This window comes from Xyrauchen texanus, chromosome 9 (assembly GCF_025860055.1).
Source record: "Xyrauchen texanus isolate HMW12.3.18 chromosome 9, RBS_HiC_50CHRs, whole genome shotgun sequence".
NCBI classification, from domain to species: Eukaryota; Metazoa; Chordata; class Actinopteri; order Cypriniformes; family Catostomidae; genus Xyrauchen; species Xyrauchen texanus.
In genome coordinates this window covers 10845240-10866550 of record NC_068284.1, presented here as the reverse complement: position 1 = coordinate 10866550, position 21311 = coordinate 10845240, and the positions used below count along the sequence as shown (strand labels likewise).

The 21311-nt window shown below is 38.8% G+C and overlaps 1 protein-coding gene across 1 annotated transcript in view; it reads right to left on the bottom strand.

Moving 5' to 3' along the window:
* The window catches only part of kmt2cb (lysine (K)-specific methyltransferase 2Cb), a 145879-nt gene that overhangs the window by 67433 nt on the left and 57135 nt on the right, over nucleotides 1–21311 (bottom strand). The window contains exons 7-13 of the mRNA XM_052133538.1: nucleotides 20988–21097; nucleotides 14571–14733; nucleotides 14171–14342; nucleotides 13739–13853; nucleotides 13328–13500; nucleotides 12875–13167; nucleotides 2353–2439 (exon numbers count right to left, since the gene is read on the bottom strand). Of these exons, the coding sequence (XP_051989498.1) occupies nucleotides 2353–2439; nucleotides 12875–13167; nucleotides 13328–13500; nucleotides 13739–13853; nucleotides 14171–14342; nucleotides 14571–14733; nucleotides 20988–21097 (1113 nt within the window). The remainder of the gene's footprint in view (nucleotides 1–2352; nucleotides 2440–12874; nucleotides 13168–13327; nucleotides 13501–13738; nucleotides 13854–14170; nucleotides 14343–14570; nucleotides 14734–20987; nucleotides 21098–21311) is intronic.

Here is a 21311-nt window from a genome sequence, read left to right as displayed (position 1 = left end):
AAATACCAATTGCAGCATTGCCAGATTTCACAAGAGCTCAAAATAAGCCACTTGCCTCAAAATAACCCAAAAATTAGAGATTTATCGCAACAGAAATCGTAACAACCGTACAGTTAATTAAGAGTTAAGTACAATTTGAAAAGATCTGCCAATGTGTCAAAACCCAGCAGCATCAAATTTGTATTAATGCATCATATCTAATATTCGTTTTATGATCAAAATTAACTGGTTATAACTGGTTTCCAGCATTTAAAAATTTTCACTCTGAAAGAATTGAAAACCTATTTGCTCTGGTTTTTGGTTACGTTCTGCTAAAAATGTCATCCGTTTTCATTCCTTGAACCGTTTTTAGTCCCTGTACAGTGCTGTTTAGAATGGTAAGGGGGGTCAGTGTTGGGGTGTTCCTCCTGAAGTCCACAATCATCTCCACTGTTTTGGGCGTGTTCAGCTCCAGGCTGTTTTGACTGCACCAGACAGCCAGCCGTTCAACCTCACTTCTGTATACAGACTCATCGTCATCTCGGATGAGGCCGATGACACAAGTATTGTCTGCAAACTTCAGGAGACTTACAGAGGGGTTCTTGGTTGTACATTCATTTATGTACAGGGAGAAGAGTAGTGGGGAGAGCACACATCCCTTGGGGGCACCAGTGCTGACCGTACAGGTGCTGGAAGTGAATTGTCCCTGTCTAAATAGCTGCTGCTTGTCTGTCAGAAAGCTGGTGATCCACTGACAGATAGAGGTGGGAACAGAGAGCTGATGTAATTTAGTCCGGAGTATAGCTGGGATGATGGCGGTGAAAGCCGAACTGAAGGCCACAAAAAAGATGTTACAGAATATGATGCAATCCCATTTTGACTGCATCATCCACAGACCTGTTTGCTCGATAAGCAAATTGAAGGGGATCCAGAAAGGGTCCAGTGATGTCCTTCAGGTGGGCCAACACCAGGTCTCTCAAATAACTTCTTCTTGGGTTTCTTTGGGACAGGGTTGATGGTGGAGTGTTTGAAGCAGCTGGGAACTTCACAGTGCTACAGTGATGTGTTGAAGATCTGTGTGAGATGGGGGCCTGCTGGTTGGCACAGGCCTTTAGACAAGTGGGTTAAAAAACATCTTAGCCCTCTGCTTTCCTTGTCTTTTGTTTCCAGAAGACCCAGCACACATCCTCTTCACAAATCTTAAGTGCATGTTGAGTAGCAGAAGGGGGAGGAGGGTGGTTGCAGGAAGTGTCAGAGTTTTTGTGAAGTGAATATCAGAGCGGGTGTGGATGGTGAGACTGGGCTTTTCAAATCTTCAGTATAACACATTTAGGCTGTCAGCCAGTTGTTGATTCCCTACAGAGTTGGGGGGTGGTGTCTTGTAGTTGATAATGTCTTTCAGGCCTCTCCACACTGATGCAGGGTCGCAAGCTGGAAAACATTTTTTTTTAGCTTCTCAGAGTAGCTTCTTTTAGCCACTCTAATCTCCTTTGTTAGTGTGTTTTTGGTCTGATTATACAAGACTTTATCCCCACTTCTGTAAGCATCCTCTTTGGCCTATTTAAGTCCTTTTTTTACTATAAATCTCCACTTTCACTTTCTTTTGTTTTTTGGCAATTTGCATTCTTCATGCATATCGCCACCTACTGGGCAGGGAGGAGAATTTATGTAAAAAAAAAAACGGACTTAAATACACCTATAATTTTGCTTCAGAATACATGGATTAAACTACTGGAGTTATATGGATTACTATTATGCTGCCTTTATGCCATTTTTAGAGCTTCAAAGTGCTTTCCACCATTCACTTGCATTGAATGAACCAACGGCGCTGAGATATTCTTTTAAAATCTTAATTTCTACCACCCTTGGTGTCACGAGTTCATATCCAGGGTGTGCTGAGTGACTCCAGCCAGGTCTTCTAAGCAAATAAATTGGCCCGGTCACTAGGGAGGGTAGCGTCACATGGGGTAACCTCACCGTGGTTGCAATTAGTGGTTCTCGCTCTCAATGGGGCACGTGGTAAGTTGTGCGTGGATCATGAGCATGAGCGTTCACGTGTGGAATCTCCGCGGTTTCACGCACAACGAGCCACATGTTAAGATACTCCGTCTCAGAAGCAGAGTAGTGGGAATTGGGCATTCCAAATTGGGAGAAAAGGGTATAAAAATAAATAAATAAAAATACAAATCTTCATTTGTGTTCAGCAGAAGAAAGTCATACACATCTGGGATACCGTGAGGGTCAGTAAATTTTGAGAGAATTTTTATTTTTGGGTAATAAAATGGGTTGCAAATGGCATTTCATGTTGAATTTAAGGTTATGGCACTTTGTTTGTGTTTGTTGCTGAAAGGAGAGAGCGGGCAGATGAGGTACCAGCAGTTTTTTCATTTTCGGCGCTGTGGTGTGAGGTCTTGCTAGACTCTGGCTCAGCTAAATCGCTACTGGTGTCTGGCCCGATCTCTAGAGGACAGAAAAAAAAGACTTGAGTCAATACAGTCACGACTTATGTAATACAAACTGCTCAAAGCACTAGTGGAAATAATTAAAGGATTGGAAAAACAACTCAACAGGGAAAAAGAGTGCAGAGGAAAGAGTGAACGCATGCATATACAGTACGAGTGTTGTTCAGAAAAACATGGCGCTTAAGAGAATACAATCGCTTTGAGCGCTGCAACCTCTTATCTGGACCGTTTATCTATTTTGATCTTTTACAATGGGGTCCAAAAGTCTGAAACATCTTGTAAAAACACATCTATTTGGCAATTTTCTAATTAAATATGATTTATTTATAATGTAATATTATAATTATAGACCTAGAAATAGTGCAGAATTTGAAACATTTCTTGTTTATTTTGCATCATAAAATTTAAATGTGAAATTAAATGCAAAATCTTAAATCTTTTTATTTCCAGGTTTATATTCGATTTTGAATCCTAAATTTCTAATGTGGTCTCAGACAATTGGACCCCACTGGATTCAGGCTGCACATTTGATTTGAGTTTTTAACTACAAAGTAGCATGCTTTATGATACCCATACGGCGTAGAGCATTGCTCCCTCCTGCTCAATATATATATATATATATATATCTGCAAAACATTTCACAGAATTACGCCCAAACATCTTGATCCATTGATGCCGAGGGCCTTGTCAAATAAATCTTCTCGCTACCCCTCTAGATAACCAGCCATCTTAAAATCACTTATTCACAAAGGACTAAATGAATAGCGGTGCAGTGCGGCTGAAATCAGTGTATCATTATCATAAGTAATTAGAGGGCAGGTTCCTTTCTAATCAGAAGAGCACAGATAGATCATAATTCTGTTAGATCCAGATCTAGACCTGTGACTGCTATAATAGGGACATGATACAGGCCTATGGTAATGATTCGTTCATGTAGTTATTCATCTTTTTAATTACAGGAAGAAAGCAATACTTGCTACTGTACTTACTGGCTGTAATATTAGACGAAGTCACTTTTGGGTAATAGAAGACATTAAAAAAAGGAAAATACACGTTATATCCCTTCGTTAACAGACATTGAAAACTGTGAATACATCCAGTGGGTTTTAGTCAATGTCATGGTCTAAATGGTCTTATTTAAAGGTGTCATATCATATAGTTTTTCCCTGAGCTCTGCTTATAATGTTAGTCTACGTTTTTGCTGTTGTGCTTTTAAGATTTCTATGTAAACACCTTCTTTGCATGTATGAGAAATAGCGCTTTGCTGAAATGGCACCATCCTTTCAGGCTCTTTTCAAGTCTGCATTATATTGTGACAGGTTTACAAAACAGTCCATGCTAAAATGTGCTGCTCAAACAGCAGCTTGGGAATGGGAAAATTGGGAATGGGATCCTTCAGATGGATATGCAGAGTTGCAGGTGCTACGCAGCCTAGAAAAGCTGTTAACAGAGCTGAGAAACAAAACATTTATTTTTAACTTAGTCCTAAATATTACCAACTCAAACTATGTTAAACATTTTAAATGACATTATTTCTGTTGGGGGGGGGGGGGAGATACATGACATCAGTCGTCGCCAGATTTTTAATAGGTATGTGCACGGAAAGTCATTATTCGGTTAACAGTTCAATATGCCTGGATTTAAATACCAAAATCACTATTTGGTTATATTACTCATGCAATTATGGTCTTCAATTCGATCCGAGCCAGAGGCTAGTTTTTCAAGTATAGGCTAATTAGGGCCTGTTCACACGTGTTTTTGCGTCATGCACATGTGAATACTAGTGTTCATTGCATCACAGAAATGTGAACCTGCCTGGGCAGAACACATATCCGGTTTAGTGCTTAAATTACATATTTTCCGTTGTTTACAAATACTATGTACTTTTGGCCTGTTGACTGGATTTCCTGTTCCTGTTGCTGACGGTATGCTGCACGAGTGTTTGTAGCCTGCATAGCATTGCTTATTCTTATTCTCATACGTTCGTCTTTTAATCCTTTGTCATTTTACTGCATGCTTCGGGTACCTCCGCTTTTCTACTGTTTCATCTGTGAGTATTTTACCCATTGCTGTTGGTGCCAAGCTCGAGTCTGTGTTTGTAGCCTGCTAGCTTTTTTTTTTTGCATCGCTTATATATCTGTTTTCAGCCTTTAATCCTTAACATCTGCCTTTTTTCAGCGTGCATCAGGTTTTCCCCCGCATTATTCTCTTATTGCGAGCCAACTGCATGCATTTTCCACGTACATATGCTTTCTATTTTTATCACAATTAAACTGCGTTTAATAGCACGCACCCGTTTTATCCTCCTCTGTGTTACACGGATTACTACATCGATCTCAAAGCACTGCTTATCAAGAACAACAACAAACAACTGCAGTAAGTCATGGCATCTGCTCATGTTATTTCTTCCTGCATTGCATGTCACCTGTTTACAATAGCCTCTTCCGTCAGCAGTGAGGGATTCACAATTGATAAATGTAAGGATTTAGTCAGGCTGACGGAGAAGGTTAATGAGTTAGAGACACGCATCTGAACGCTAGTGGAGGTCAGTGAGAAAGAGAAGCCAGTAGATTCTGTTTTGGATGTGGGCAGTACAGACAGCAACACACAGACTTTGGTTCCGGCTATAGAGCCCCCGCAGCAGAGTGTTTGGGTGACGTCTTGGCGGCATACTCGCTCAGCAAAGCACCACCACTCTCCCGTTCCTGTTAGGGATTCCAATCGATTCTCCCCACTCAGTGATGCACCCACTGGGAATCATGTTGAAAGAGCCCTTGTTATTGATGATTCTATTGTAAGGAGCGTGGAAATAGAGACTCCAGCAACTATTGTTAAATGCATTTCAGGTACCAGAGCGTCTGACATCAAATCAAATTTACAAGTGCTGGCTCATAGTCTTAATAATGAAAGTATTTGACTAACTGGTCAATACCAGCCCAGGTCAGGAAGCAGACAAAATGGTTAATCCAAACTTCTGCTAGCTGCCTTGAGACATCACACGGGTAACACAAACTACAACACATAGAGACTGTATCACCTAGATATCTCATAGAGACTGTGTCTGTTCCCCAAACTACGGGGAAGGGTCGGAAGGGTCGAGGAGGAGGTATTGATACAATTTACAGTCAAGTTTTTGGTGTTACTCAGAGGACAGGATATACATTTAAGTCTAATAATGCTTATTGTGACACTGTCATATATAAATAAAAAATCTCTTTTACCCTTGCTACAGTATATAGATCACCTGGGCCTTATTCGGATTCCCTTGGTGAATTTGCATATTTTTTTATCATATCTTGTAGTTATTGAAGATAGAGCTTTAATTGTTGGTGACCAACATTCCCATAGATAATGAAAATGACAAATTGGGATTAGCATTTATCGATATTCTCAACTCTCTTAGACTCAGCCAAAATGTAACAGGAACAACTCATCACCATAATCATACACTAGATTGAATTTTATTCACATGGAGTTGATGTTGATAATATAGAAATTCTGCCGCAGAGCGATGACATCACAGATCATTACCTTGTCTCTTGTATGCTGCGATCAGCTATTGTTACTCAATCTACACCACGCTATCGTTCAGGTAGAACTATTCTAAAGATAGCTTAACTAGTAATCTTCCAGATATATCTCATACACTCAGTAAACCCCAAAGCCTAGAAGAACTTGATAAAATAACAGAAAATATAAATAGTCATCTCTAGCACTCTTGATAGTGTACCCCCCCTATGATTAAAGAAAATTAAAGAAAAAAGCCCTGCACCATGGTACAATGATCGCATTCAAGCTCTCAAGAGAGCAGCTCGGAAAATGGAGCGCAAGTGGAAAAATACAAAATTAGAGGTATTTCGCGGTGCATGGAAGGATAGTGTCTGTAGCTACAGACAGGTCAGCCAGGTCAGCATATTTGAGTAAACTCATTTAAAATAATCACAACAATCCTAGGTGTTTATTCAGTACTATGGCTAAATTGGTTAGGACTAAAGCCTCAACAGAACCAGATATTACATTGCAGCACAAGAGTATTGACTTAATGAATTTCTTTATTGATAAAATTGAAATAATCTGAAATAAAATTTAAATTATGCAATCATCTGTCATAGCACCTCAGAAAATATAATTTTCCTCATGTGCAACTTCACTCCTTCGCTGTCATAGGTCATGATGAGCTGACAAAACCTAACAAAACATCAAAAGCCACAACATGTTTGTTAGATCCAATACCAACCAAGCTCTTAAAAGAGGTATTCCCTGTAATCTCAGAACCTCTTCTTATTATTATTAACTCCTCGTTATCCTTAGGACATGTCCCAAGAAACTTTAAAATGGCAGTTATCAAACCACTTATTAAGAAGCCACAGCTTGATCCTGGAGAATTTTTACAGACCGATTTCAAATCTCCTGTTTATGTCGAAAATACTAGAAAATGTAGTATCCTCCCAAATACGTAAATTTTTACAGAGAAATAGTATATATGAACAATTTCAGTCAGGATTTATGCCTCAACAAAGTACAGAGACTGCACTTATCAGAGTTACAAATGCCTTAATCTCATCATCTGACCACGGGTGAATTTCATTTCTGGTGCGTTTAGATCGTAGTGCTGCATTCAACACGATAGATCATAACATTCTCTTAAATAGGCTAGAGAATTATGTTGGCATTTGTGGAGTTGCATTAGCATGGTTTTGGTCCAATTTAGCAGACCGCTACCACTTTGTCTATGTAAATGAGGAATTGTCAAACCAAATAAAAGTATGGAGTGCCACATGGATCAGTTTTAGGGCCTCTTCTTTTCTCTTTGTATATGCTTCCCCTGGGAGATATTGTCAGGAATTGTGGAATAAGTTTACACTGTTATGACGACGATACCCAACTTTATATTTCTTCAAAACATGATGAGATTTCACAATTCTCCAAATTAGAAGAGTGTATCAATGAAATAAAAACTGGATGGCCAGAAATATCCCTTCTACTAAATTCCGACAAAACAGAGGTACTAATTATTGGACTAAAAACCTCTAAAAACAAGCTGATAAAATATAATTTGTCTCTTGATGGATGTACTGTCACATCATCTTCAACAGCAAAGAACTTAGGTGTTATATTTGATATCAATCTGTCCTTAGAAAATCAAATTACCAATGTTTGTAGAACAGCATTCTTCCACCTAAGAAATACTGCTAAATTACAACACATGCTATGTTGTTGATGCCGAAAAACAAATTCATGTGTTCATGACCTCAAGACTAGATTATTGTAATGTATTACTGGGAGGATGTCCAGCAAGATCAATAAATAATCTTCAATTGGTTCAAAATGCAGCCGCCAGAGTGCTGACGAGAACCAAGAAATATGATCATATTAGCCCCATTTTATCATTGTTACATATGCTACCTAAAATTCTGTTAACTACGTATAAAACTTTGAATGGTCTAACTCCACTGTATTTAAGTGACCTTCTACCACACTATTATTCCATCACGTTCATTACGATCACAAAATTCTGCCCTGTTAATAGTTCCTAGAATATCAAAATCCAGGTAGATCCTTTTCATATTTGGCACCAAAATTATAGAATAGTCTCTCTAACACTGTTCGAGATGCAGACACACTCCCTCAGTTTAAGTCTAAACTAAAGACTCACCTATTTAGCCAGGCATACACCTATTTTATTATTCAACTAACAATTAGGCTGCTTTAGTTAGGTTTAGTTCTTGCCAGAACCAGAAACAGTGATCATGATCTATATAACTCTGCAGTAAATTGAATTGCACCTATGCTAATATTATTTTATGTGTTTCCCTGTCCAAACCACAGGACTCCTATCCTGAGGTCACCAGAACTGGCTGGATCCAGCTCCATTCCTGCTTCATGTTGGACTCCACTGATACGTGTCGAAGTGTGATGGTGACTAATAGCAGCCGGTGCCAGCCAAACATCACTTCAGTCTATTACGATGGACTTCAGAGGATGAACTGATGCCAACTCCGACCATAATGGGATATTTCATAAGCCACTGCCTGAATCTTGGATTTAGGATAGACTTCACCGAAATTACCAGCCAAGTTGAACTATGATGCACCTCACTGATCTCTGCCTGCATCACCTCGGTCTAATAATGGACTACACTCTTGAAATGGAATACACTGACTATCAATTAATTGCCAACAAAACCCTTCATCAGCAAACTAACAAAAAAAATTGTATCTATGAAGTCCATCGTGGATTAACTGGCAGAAGTTCACAAAGACATCAGTCATTAAACTTACAGTTCATACAAAATCTTTGTTTAAAAATTGACCCCTTAACACTTAATTAGTTTAATAATTTTAAACCATGACTTGCACTATACATAAGTAATATTGCCATTATATTCATGATGTTAGCCAGAGGGGAACTGGCCCCCACAGGGAGTCTGGTTTCTCCCAAGGTTATTTTTCTCCATTAATCTAGCATCTTATGAAGTTTTGTGTTCCTTACACAAAGTCATCTTTGGCTTGCTCACTGGGGTTATACATTTATTATTGGGTTTACAGTTATTATTTAATTACTTATTTTCAATTCACAATTCAAAATCGTATTTTATCAAACTTCCCAATGATGACTCTAAGACATTACAGATATTACAGTTTTATCTTCTGTTAATTCCTGATCTTCTGTAAAGCTGCTTTGAAATTATGTGTGTTGTGAAAGGCGCTATACAAATAAAAATGACTTGACTATGTTGCAGGCAGTAACAGTTTGATTATTTTTGTAAGACTTTAATGTGAGTGATATTATCATGTTGCAGGTCTACGTAATTGTACTATTTAGGCTTATAACTCACTGTGCACTTTTTTCTTCTATTTTAAGTAGTGTTTGAATAAAAGTTTATTCCCGAGTCCAGACGCCTGATGAATTACCATTTTTGAACCCTCACGATTAACCGAATATTACAAACGTTATCTTGCACATCCCTAATTTTTTAATCGACTTTGTATCCTAAGTCCACAAGAGAGAGAAACTAATTAATTTAAACCAAACCGCATCATATTGTTTATTAATTCATTAAGTGCATTACATTATCAAATCAAAAGATTTAGCTGGTTCATATTCTTAAAAAAAAAGTAAAATGAGAAATAAATGCTGTTGCACAGTATACTTCACTGAAAAATACCAGAGGAACCACAGTGTTTTCCAATTAATACAATTGTTTGTACGATAGACATTTTCCCAGACAGTAGCAGTATTTGACTGAACTTGGTTGTGAAGAGGCTCAAACTCAAAAAAGCTCAGTGCTGCAATAATATTTTTGAAACAGAACGCTAAACAGAGCGCAAAAGAAAGGAACAGAAGGCAGGGAGTTGCAGAAGTTCAGAATTATTTGTTTTTGCTTGTCTACTTTTAATATTTATGCATTTGGCAGTAGGACTACATTTTCAATAACTATTTTTAAATTTCATGATTAGTATGGGATCATCAATGTTCTCAATATGCTCTTCATTTGCATTTACAAAGGGGTTTGAGCAATATGTATTGTATGTCCTGCATTTCAAGAGATACGACTAAAATACTTCTAGCTACACGTACCAAAATGCAATGTAACATGCAGAATGACATTGACATGAGAATAGGAAAAACCGTGAATGGGCAAGACTGATTTAGAGCCAGTGGAAATTCATCTACAGAGGTGAACAAGGTCAACTCTCTGGTGAGAGGCACCATAAACAACCTTCTATCAAATCAATGTAAAGGTCAAAGACCAATGAGCAAAAGCCCTGAAGTTCATTTGGAAAGCTAGTTGAGGAAAAGGATATAATCTTCATTACCACAATTTTGCATTGCATTTAAACACCTTTACCAGTTTTCTTATGGTTTATTACCGGCTTATCCAATGTGCACATGACTGTTAACATTTTGAAAAGTAGATATTAACCCGATGATTTTAAGTCTCATGTAAACAACTTTTTCTTGCATTGTCTGATTTTTTGAAGAAGCTGATTTTTGGAAGTTCTCAGCATATTGGAGCTAACTCATTGTGAAAGAAGACCAGAAGGGGTGGGGAGGGGATGATCTAATTCAGTTTTGGACTCAAGCAAATGTCCCAAGACATGAGACTAAAGGTGCTTTCATACTGGATCTTTTAGTTTGAGTCCATCATACATCAGAGTTTGTTTCATTTGGCTGGTTTGAAAGTGGTTTTCCCACTTCTGAGACTACTTGAAAAGGTGGTCGGTGGTACGGTTTAAGTCATCTCCGATGCGCTTTTTTCAACTGCTTCAAAAGCAATCCAGCCTAACTCGTGGAAGTTATTGCATCTTTGCAATATATACATCATCGAAGCTCCAAGTCACACTTTCTCATTGGTGATCGTCGCCTTTGGAGAACAGCTCACACTCTACACATCACTTGCATTGCATCTGCGGTGCAGACAAACACAAATGGGGTACTGTGCATGTTAAGTTTTGGTGGTAAATCCAAAGGCACAAATACTTCAAAAACACAGTGAGCTTGTTTACATGGACAACAGAAAGATGTTTATAGTGAGAAAGCTTTTTATGACACAAAAGCGGTGTTTGTGTTTGCAGGCACTGTGTTAGCGATTCACTCGTTACCCCCGTACACATGTGTATTAGTCAGTAAGCAACTTTTGTTCACAGAAACACAATTTTCCCATGACGATGGTGTAAATAATGAACATGGTGGATCTGAGGACAACTTCACTATTTTTTCGTGCTGTGTTTCTTCACTGTATTTCCAAATTTCCCACAGTTGCTGCTATGCTTGATTCCTTAATTTAAATTGTGTCCTGCCATGACATTGCGCTGCAATAGTGGGGTTTTCCTCTTACTTCATACTCTGGGTTTCCCTAGTGCACTTGAGTGCATATGCACATGCACATTCTTCAAAAACACATAAGAACGGTCATGTTCTCTGGCAGGTTTACTCTTAATCCCTTAGTGTAAGAAAAACAGTGTTCATGTTAACATGACATTTCAGAACGCCACTTTTCGGTGTAATATAAAGTGTAATGCAGGCCCATATGTTCAGGCCGCCCTGTGGCACACTAAATAACCATGAACCCTGTGTGGGATGAGGCCAGATCTCTCACCTCTCCACCAAGAGATTTGTGGCCAGATAAATAATGCTGTTAAATGCCAGTAGGCAGCTGGACCCTTGGAGGTTGGAGAATTGAGTGACTGACACTGTGTTGGATAGTTATACAGAGAGAGTGAAGTGTTAATGTAGCACACACCCAAAGCTGGTTGATATCAAGACTGTGATAGAATATTACACAAAAAGGATATTTAACACCACATTTTCCAGTAATTACAGCTATATAAAAAGGGAAGAGATCTTCTGTTTGTCTTTGAAGATTATGGAACACAATTTGGCTGATGACACTAAACAAAGTTGTCTGTGGTGATTGCAAGTAACACTTCTTCATCTATAATTACAAAAAGACAGCAAACCTGAAACCTGAAGCAATAGTTTAACCGAAGTAGTCAATATGACTATATTGAGCTATATTGGAAGTCAGACTTGAATTCCATTCAAGTATGGTATACTATATGCTTTGCAGTATGTGCTCAATGATGTCAAAGGTCATTGGTTCTCACTATGAAGCGTTTGATGCACATTCACTTTCATGCTAAATAAATATAAAAAAATAATAATAATAATAATAATGTTTTGGCTTTTATGGGACAAGGCAAGACAAATAACCCTTTCCTCTAGACCAGTCCAGACTAGTCCAGCCATATCTCAGACATGTGGGCCTTAGGGATCCCTTGGCCTACTTCAACAACATTTGGCCTGAGGGATTGGAGTGCCTCACAGAGAAACCTCTGTGCTCATGTAACAAAGACTCTGGGCTGAACTCACAATCCTGGACAACTGTGAAATTAAAAGAACTGTAAAGACACCAAACCAAAAAACTAAGCCAATATGGCTCTAAAGTTATAAAAACGTCCCTCCATGAACTACATTAAAATCAGACAGAAACCAAGCCATTAAAATCTCACAAAGAAATCCTCTATAAGACGCAGACTAGGACTAATCAGATCTATTTGCCCATGTAAAGAGAGTAGTGATAGACTGATCTATCCACCAGGACAATAGATTTGTCCATTTTGAGATTATCGCAATGGTTGATAACTGTTCCCAATCTCTAGTTATCAGTATAGGCATTGGCCAGTGAAAAACCTGTACTGGTCGACCACTAAAAAAGAGGTAAGAAAAGAAAGCAGCCAATCTGTACATTTATAAAACACAAATAACACAAATTCAAAGTCAAGAATACACAATTAAGCTCCAAAAAACAACCAATTACAACTCAGTCAAAGCAATTTAAAGGTTAATTCTTTAACAGATAATCCAACACTAACATTGCTACCCTTTTCAATGCTTGAAATTTTCAGACACTAAAGTGTCAGTCTTACCTGTCACTTGTTTTTCAGCAGGATCCACCTCTTTACTCGGCATCTCACTGACAGGATGGAGGGGTTCTGCATCATGAACTTTAACTGGTTCAGAATCGTTGTTCAACAGAACTGGCTGTGCAACTTCTTCAACATCCACACGTGACTGAATCTCCTCCTGAACATCTTCTACATCTGTGCGCACAGAATTTGATGCAATGCCAGCATCTCTACAGGCAGAACATAACTGATCGTCTTTGGGCTGGACATGTGCATGACTTTCATCCGATCGCTCACACTCAGGGTGGAACAAACTAAAAAAAAAAAGAAAAAGGAAAACCAATGATGCACACTTACATTACACTTAAAATTCCCAGCCCAATATTTTGATTTTGGATCCAAAACTTGCATCCAGATATGGATTTGGATTCAGTTAATGGAATTTCTTCCAAAGTACAGATTTGCTACAGGTACCTTTTGCAGTGATGGCAAAAAAGCAGATCTTTGTGGACATCGGGATCTACATCACTGGGACACGAGCAGGTGAGGGATGTGTCCTGTTGATCGACACAGTTTTGGCACAACAGGCTGTTGTGGTGCCACTGCTCACTGCTCCGCGTGCCACACTGAACACACATCCGGCAGTTCTACAACAACAAGACTGCAATTAGCTACACTGAATAACTTTGAAGAAACTGTGACATATTTTCCATTTTACATCAATTAGTTCCACTGCTCGAATCTGATTAGACAAGCTGCATTCCAAGAGTGCTGATATATAGTTTAACAGCACTGGAGATGCTTCAAATCAGCTGTGATGATATCCAGATTCACAATAGCACTCTTGGTTTTATGAAATTATTACAAAAATAATATATTTCATACCTTACACCTCCAGCCATTGGTAGGAATAGAGTCCATAGCCGGCTGTAAGCAGAAGGTGTGATAGCCTTTGTCACACATATCGCACACTAGCATCTTAGTGTCCTCTCCAGGCTCCCTGCAAGACAAAAGAACACAAATCAATCAATACTTTGCATGACTAATTTAATTGTCATTCGAGAAATGAAAAGGCCTATATTCCTACACTCCCAACAGAAATAGTTTTCTAAAGCATATAAATGAATAGATGTGTTTCAATAGTGACTACACATTATGTCTATATGACACATCCACAGGTGACTATAACTGTATATCTCAAATGAATGTATGAGCTAATACAAATTGGGCTATTGAGTATCACTATAAAGGACTAATCAGTAACAGTGACAAATACAGAGAGTGGAGAATAAAAGGCATAGCTTGGCAGTAACTTACTTGCATGTCTGGCAGATTTTACACTCTGGGCACTGCCAGCCTGCCCTCTTCAGAGGAGTGACACTGATGTCCAGACACATGCCATGGTAGTGCAGCCCACAGCTGGTGCAAAAGAACTGGTCCAGGAGATCGCCGGGGCTGTCACACAATACACAGTTCACCTCCTCTTCAACTGAGAGAGAGAGAGAGAGAGAGAGAGAGAGAGATATTATCTCAGAGAGTAATCACTTACATTTTGGCTGTTCCAGAAGCAGACATTCTTCCTAACATTTTATTTTTCGTTCAATGGAAAAAAACAAAACAATATGAGGTTGGAACAGAAGGAATAAACCTTTAACATGCCACAGATTTAATGAAACAAAGAACAAATCTACATAAGAAAAAAAGAGTTCCATCTTACATTTGCTGATGGCCAGCTCAATGTGCTGTGTACACAGGACCGAGTGCCTCCTGAAGTCCTGAAAGGTGCCAGCGGCCCCTGCGCAGGGGTAATGGTACGAGCGGTCACATCCCTCCTCACAGCACTTGATGGATGCTCCAAGGCGCTTACAATATGCACAATGCTTCGAAAGAAAAAGATGCACAGTTTAATTAACCAGCAATGCAGACTCCAGTTTTGATTAAAACTGTTTTAAAAAGAGAGACCATCAATTATTTTAAGCGGTTTGTTGTCCCAAAAGACATCATTGAAACCTTGCATGCATTAACTGCTCATCACATAATCAACATGAAAATGTTTGGCAACTATCCTTAAACCAGACAAATCTATACAATAACACATGCAAGCTGACAGCATAATGCCTGTGGTCAGACTAATAGCTAGTGAGCACTGTGACATAAACCACAATGATGACAGACCGAGTGATCTGTAATTATTCCATCATGCTAAGAGAGAGGCGTATCCTGTGTACTGTACACTACCCATACTCAACACACTCTAAAAAAACTCTTCAAATGTTCTTATCATACTCTTATACTACTCTCACCAAACTTTTCTAATACTCTCATAATGCTATCAACATACCACCATCATAATACTCTGACTTTCATAAGTCTTACTCTCACATTACTCTCATAATACTCTCACTGTACTCTCATAATGTTCTCACCATACTATCAAAATACTCTAACCATACTCTCACCATGGTCGCACCATACTCTCAAAACACTCTCATAATAGTCACTATATTCTCATAATGCTGTCAACCCATTTTCTTAATACTCTCACCATACTATTATAATACTGACTGTACTCTCAAAATGCATCAAGTATGCTCACACCATACTCTCACCATGCTCATCCCATATTCTCACCATGGTCGCAGCATACTCTCAATACTTTTTCTTAATGATCTCACCATGCTCGTATAATACTGACCATACTCTCATACTACTCTCAAAATACTCACAATGCTCACACCATACTCTTATGATACTCAAATCAAACTTTCCCAATACTCGCTATATACTCTCAGAATGCTCACCATACTCTCACCATGCTCACACCATACTCTCACCATGCTCATCCCATATTCTCACCATGGTCGCAGCATACTCTCAATACTTTTTCTTAATGATCTCACCATACTCGTATAATACTGGCCATACTCTCACCATACTCTCAAAATAATCACACCATACTCTTATGATACTCAAATCAAACTTTCCCAATACTCTCTATATACTCTCAGAATGCTCATCATACTCTCACCATAGTCACATCATATTCTCTTAATACTCACCATGCTCACACATACTCTCACTATGGTGGCACCATTCTCACAAAATACTATCATAATACTCACCACAATCTCATAATGCTCTCAACACATTTTCTTAATACATTTACGCATTTGGCAGACGCTTTTATCCAAAGTGACTTACAGTGCACTTATTACAGGGACAATCCCCCCGGAGCAACCTGGAGTTAAGTGCCTTGCTCAAGGACACATTGGTGGTGGCTATAGGGATAGAACCAGCGACCTTCTGATTAACAGTTATGTGCTTTAGCCCACTACGCCACCACCACACTTAATACTCTCACCATCTTGTATAATACTGACCTTGCTCTCTTAACACTCACAATACTCTCAAAACACTCTAACAATGCTCACACCAGACTCTCATAATACTCACATCATACTCTTATCACAGTTTTATAAAGCTCCCATTATACACTCATACCACCCTCTTAATGCTCTCATCATGCTTTTATAATGCTATAACCACACTCTCTCAATACTCTCAAAATATACTACTCGCAATATACTCTCATAATCCTCTCATCATATTCTCACCATGCTTTCATCATAGTTATCATACTCTCATCATACTAGGGCTGCACAATTTTGACAAATACCATAAAAATATCTGGTATTGTTACAGCTTAAATTAAGGCAGAAGGCAGTAAAACACCCTTGACAGGAGGCCAGTCCATCACAGGGCTAAAACACACAGACAAACACATTCACACTCTCACTCACACCTACAGGTAATTTAAGAATCTCCAATTCACTTGACCTGCATGTTTTGGACTATGGGGGGAACTGGAGCACCCAGAGGAAACCCACACGAACACGGGGAGAACATGGAAACTCCATACAGAAAGGCCCAGTTTGAGCTGGGACTCGAACCATGACCTTCTTGGTGTGAGGCGGCAGTGCTGAGCCACTGTGCTGCCCTCAAAAGGACATAAAATCACATTGGCATTCATATGGACTACTTGCACTGAGTTTGGCCCCCTAGTTTCCGGTTAAACGTGTTTACATGCGCCGTAGTTGCCAAGTTCACTAAATGCTACTTAAAATTTGTGTTTGAAAGAGTATTTTAAAATACAGATCTTTTCAGAGATAGGAGAAGAAATAGTCGGAACATTACCATGTACAGCTTTTTCAAAATTCAGTGGAAGAACAGTTTTCAGAGCATTAATTCAGCCCGAGCCGATCTGAGAAATCAATGGCTGGTATATACTCCACTCCAATTCAAGCGCATTACACCATTGAAATGGAGTCACACAGAGCAGACATTTAACCAAAGATCAGCTCGAAACACAAATGACAAAAGGTGGAATGAGGCAAAAGGTGTCAGCACCAGTGAAGCTCTTGAATTAAACAACTATGTGCTTCAGTCACTGCTATGCTTCATATGTGAAGGAGGAGAAAGACGCGATGAACACGTGCATCAACCTGATTTTATTAAATCGAGGTTTTAATCTTTAGTTTCACTATTTCACAGATAAGTACGTTGGTACATTTTGAAATGCACAAGTAAGAGCTGCTGATAATGAGTTATAGTGTTTGTAATAGATGAAATATATGTAGTGTGGTTTAATATATCTTAGCGCAATTATTTATTTAATAATATAACTGCTTCATTCTGTTCTGAGTGATTTTAAAACATGTTCAGATTAAGATAACAGCTAACATATTTATAAAAAAATACATATGGGGCATTTATCAAAAGAAAAGTCATTTACAATCATTATATGGTGGAATTTATTGGAAAGGAAAAAATATATTTTCAGATATTTCAGCAAATTATCAAATTGAGATGTCAAGTTAGCACCAGAAATATGATTTATTGATTTAATCAACTGACAGCCCTAAAAAAAAAGAAATAATCTGCCTTCCCATGAATAAATCTCTGCATGTAGGCACACTGAATGCTGTAACCAGAAACGCCTGAGCCGCACTACTTAGAACGCGGACGCAGTTGTGCAAGTAGTCCATTACCTTTGGTTAAAATTGTGCCGGATTAACGTTTCTTTCAAGCAGATACTGATCTGACTGATATCAGTATCTGACTGAAGCTTCACATGTCATGGTTCGTCCATACTCTTTGCGGTTTAACAGGCTTCAACAGAAGCTTCGGCATCATTATTCATTAGCTCCATCTCCTTGGAGCGACCCACGATACAGCAATGTGGTTTATAATAAAGCATTTAATTCCCTTCACGTGGCAAATTGTGGTTATCTTTGCAAGGGCTTGCACAGACAAATATTCAATTTCAACCATGTCTATCCTCAGCAAGGATACCATACAATTATATCCGCCTTCTAACAAGTGCCATTCACAAAAAAACAAAAAATATAATTTGGGATAAATTTGGTTAAATCCCAAGGATATGGGCTCTCAGTGTGGCTCCATGCATATATTGTAAATTTTACCAATTTTCATGGTCAAATATAAATGTGGGTCATATTCTTGTCCAACAAAACTTGTCCGAAGAAGAGTGAATTACCCTGTTGTACAAACACAAATGCACAAATTGTTCACTCTTGTTTATCTTTTGGCAAAGGGTATTGTACAACAATGTTGCCCTTATTGTTGGGCCCTCACATTACATTGTTCATCCTTTGGCAGAGATCTTGCACAAACAATGGCCGTCAACGTCAGAGGTCTCATAACCAAACTGTAACAGCTTCCTGAAAACCTGTAAGTTTTTCCCCTCATAATATCAGCAGTATGCCAATGTTCCTCTTTTCTATCTTCATCGATCTGTTCTGAATCTCTGTCTATCATACTGCCTAATGAGCTGCTCAGAAACCAGTAGCCCACTAAAAGTCAACCAACACTGCCCTCATGTTTACAGTTGCTTGTCACATCTTGTTAATGGCACATTTTGTTTCACACCACGAGACTTTACCTGCCCACCACAAATAAATCTCAATAAGGCATATGGCCAAAGGAACACCACGTAATTTATGCCCATCAATCTAGCGCTAGGTCAAATGCGGACCCCACTCACAAAATCAGGCCAATCAGATGCACAAAGTGTATGTACATTCAACATGTATTTATTAGGACTGAATTAGGGCAGTTAATTAAAAAGTAATTACACAATACACTGATTTATTCATCACATTCATTTCAAGGAATCCCATAATTAATATCTCAGCATAATTAATTGCTGAGAATGCCCGCAAATTAAATTATTTCAAATACATTACATTATTATTATGGTAGATGAATTGAATAGACATTGTAAATAAAAAGTGGCTTCAGAAGTCTATATATTGTTTATTGCTTTTTTCATATCATTGAACATTAGTCTGTCAATGGCCTACAGTACACAGCAATTCATTTTGCAATCAAGTCCAACAGTCTGTCCAAGGTCTGAGCAACTTATTCATTGCTGGTCTACGTACACATGCATCAGACCATGTTTTGTTTTGGGGCATTACATCGTAACTTGCTATTTTTTTCAGCATCTTGCGCCACAAACATCACATTTTTAAGATAGCATGTTAAGTAAAAAATTTGCAGTCTGTGAGATTCAGTTTCATTCAGCTGTGTTTTGTCCTGTATGAACAGCTCCTCAATCATTTTGAACTGTCTGGTTTGGTGAGGTACATTGCATGTAGTAAAAATGTTTGAATTGCCCCAATGGTAGGAAAATTCCTTTTTACAGAATGTATGTACAGAGCAGGCAGCATGATTAAATGCATACATTTTTTTTTTATTGCATTGCATTCCTTTTTATTTTCCTTAAAAAATATATATATATATATTTATTTAACTTAATTAACAGCCTTAATGCTAAATTGACAGCCCTATTAATTGTTAAACTCTGAACTGGCATTTAATAATAAATGCAGCATTGCTACTAATTTAAAAGATCAAATGGCAGGGTGCTATTAAGGAATGTGATTTGAGGAGGTTGCTGATGTGAATGCGGGGAGCTAAATGATGAAGCTGATGACGATGAAGCCCTTTTTGAGTGCCGTGACCTTTTCTATTTCACAGCTGATCAGTGGCGACATTTAGCAACCGGTTAGATCCATCCTGGAGCTCTACTCTCTCACAGACAGCAACACACTAGCACAAGAGCCAGCAGGTATATGCAAACACCTACAACCCCTAACCAGTTGAATACAAGGTGCAGCAAGCAAGTTTAGTTGTTCTGGAACTTCTACCAGACTAGTTGTAGAATTAGCCACTCCCCCTTTTTCCAAAACCTGCACTCCAAAGACACACGCACACACAAACGCATTTGAGACCAAAGCGTTGTGGCAGATGAAGGGGGAGCGTCCCCCTGAGCATTCTGCCTTCAGACCCAGAGCGTTTCATGGGAGCAGGACACCATACCTGCACTTAATCCAGCAAATATGGGCTGCCCAGTGAACATGCACAAAGATTGACAAGCAGAAAGTCTTCTGATTGATTAATCAAACAATCTGACCACAGTCCGCAGACATCTTGTCCCCCTCTGTTTATTGAGCCTAGCATCGTTAAAGCGACAGGTGTGATTTTTCATTGCATCTATTTCAGATATCTGACAGGTAATGGAGGCAATTCTGCATATCATTTAATAAAACATTTTCTGGAAGATTCTGAAAGATTGCTGCGCATTATGGTCAATCAATGGTAAATGGTCTGCACGTATATAGCGCCTTTTTAACCTTAGCGGTTACAAAAGCGATTTACACTGTGTCCCATTCACACACACACTCACACTCATCACACCAATGATGGCAGGCCTGCCATTGGGAGCAACTTGGGGCTCAGTGTTATGCCTAAGGACACTTCGGCATGTGGAGTCATGTGGGCCGGGCCAACCGCCAACCCTGCAATTAGTGGTCGACCCGCTCTACCACCTGAGCCACAGCCGCCCCTATATCAACAAAAGGAAGATTGCACTTTGGCGCATCCATTAAGACAGAGCGAAGCATTTTAACCCTCATTTACATAACTTTTCAAGTACTCTGGAGAGGTGATGTAATATTTGCATAAGGTTTACAGTCATTATTTTATTCATGAGTCCTCACATGCTTCAGTCACAATAAAAAAATCAGCAAAATCAGAGAAGGCAGCATACCTCTGTGCTCCCTGAGTGGATGGCTTTGTCCACGTTTAGCAGTGATTGATCCTCCGCTTGACACACACAATTCGACCACAACGCGCAGCTTTCATGGGCCCAGCACTGACCTATAAGCACAAGGAAGGTGGGCATGGAATCAGAAGATTGAATGGGACTTTTAAAAGAATAGATGTATGGACTAATTCAGTGGTGCCTTTTTGGATTTTAGTAGTACAAATCCATCATCCATATTCTATTTATTGCCTTCTTATGTTCTGTTTCATGGTAGAAATCTCATTTTTATTTTTGGATTAACTACTTCTTTAAGCTTTCTGACAAACA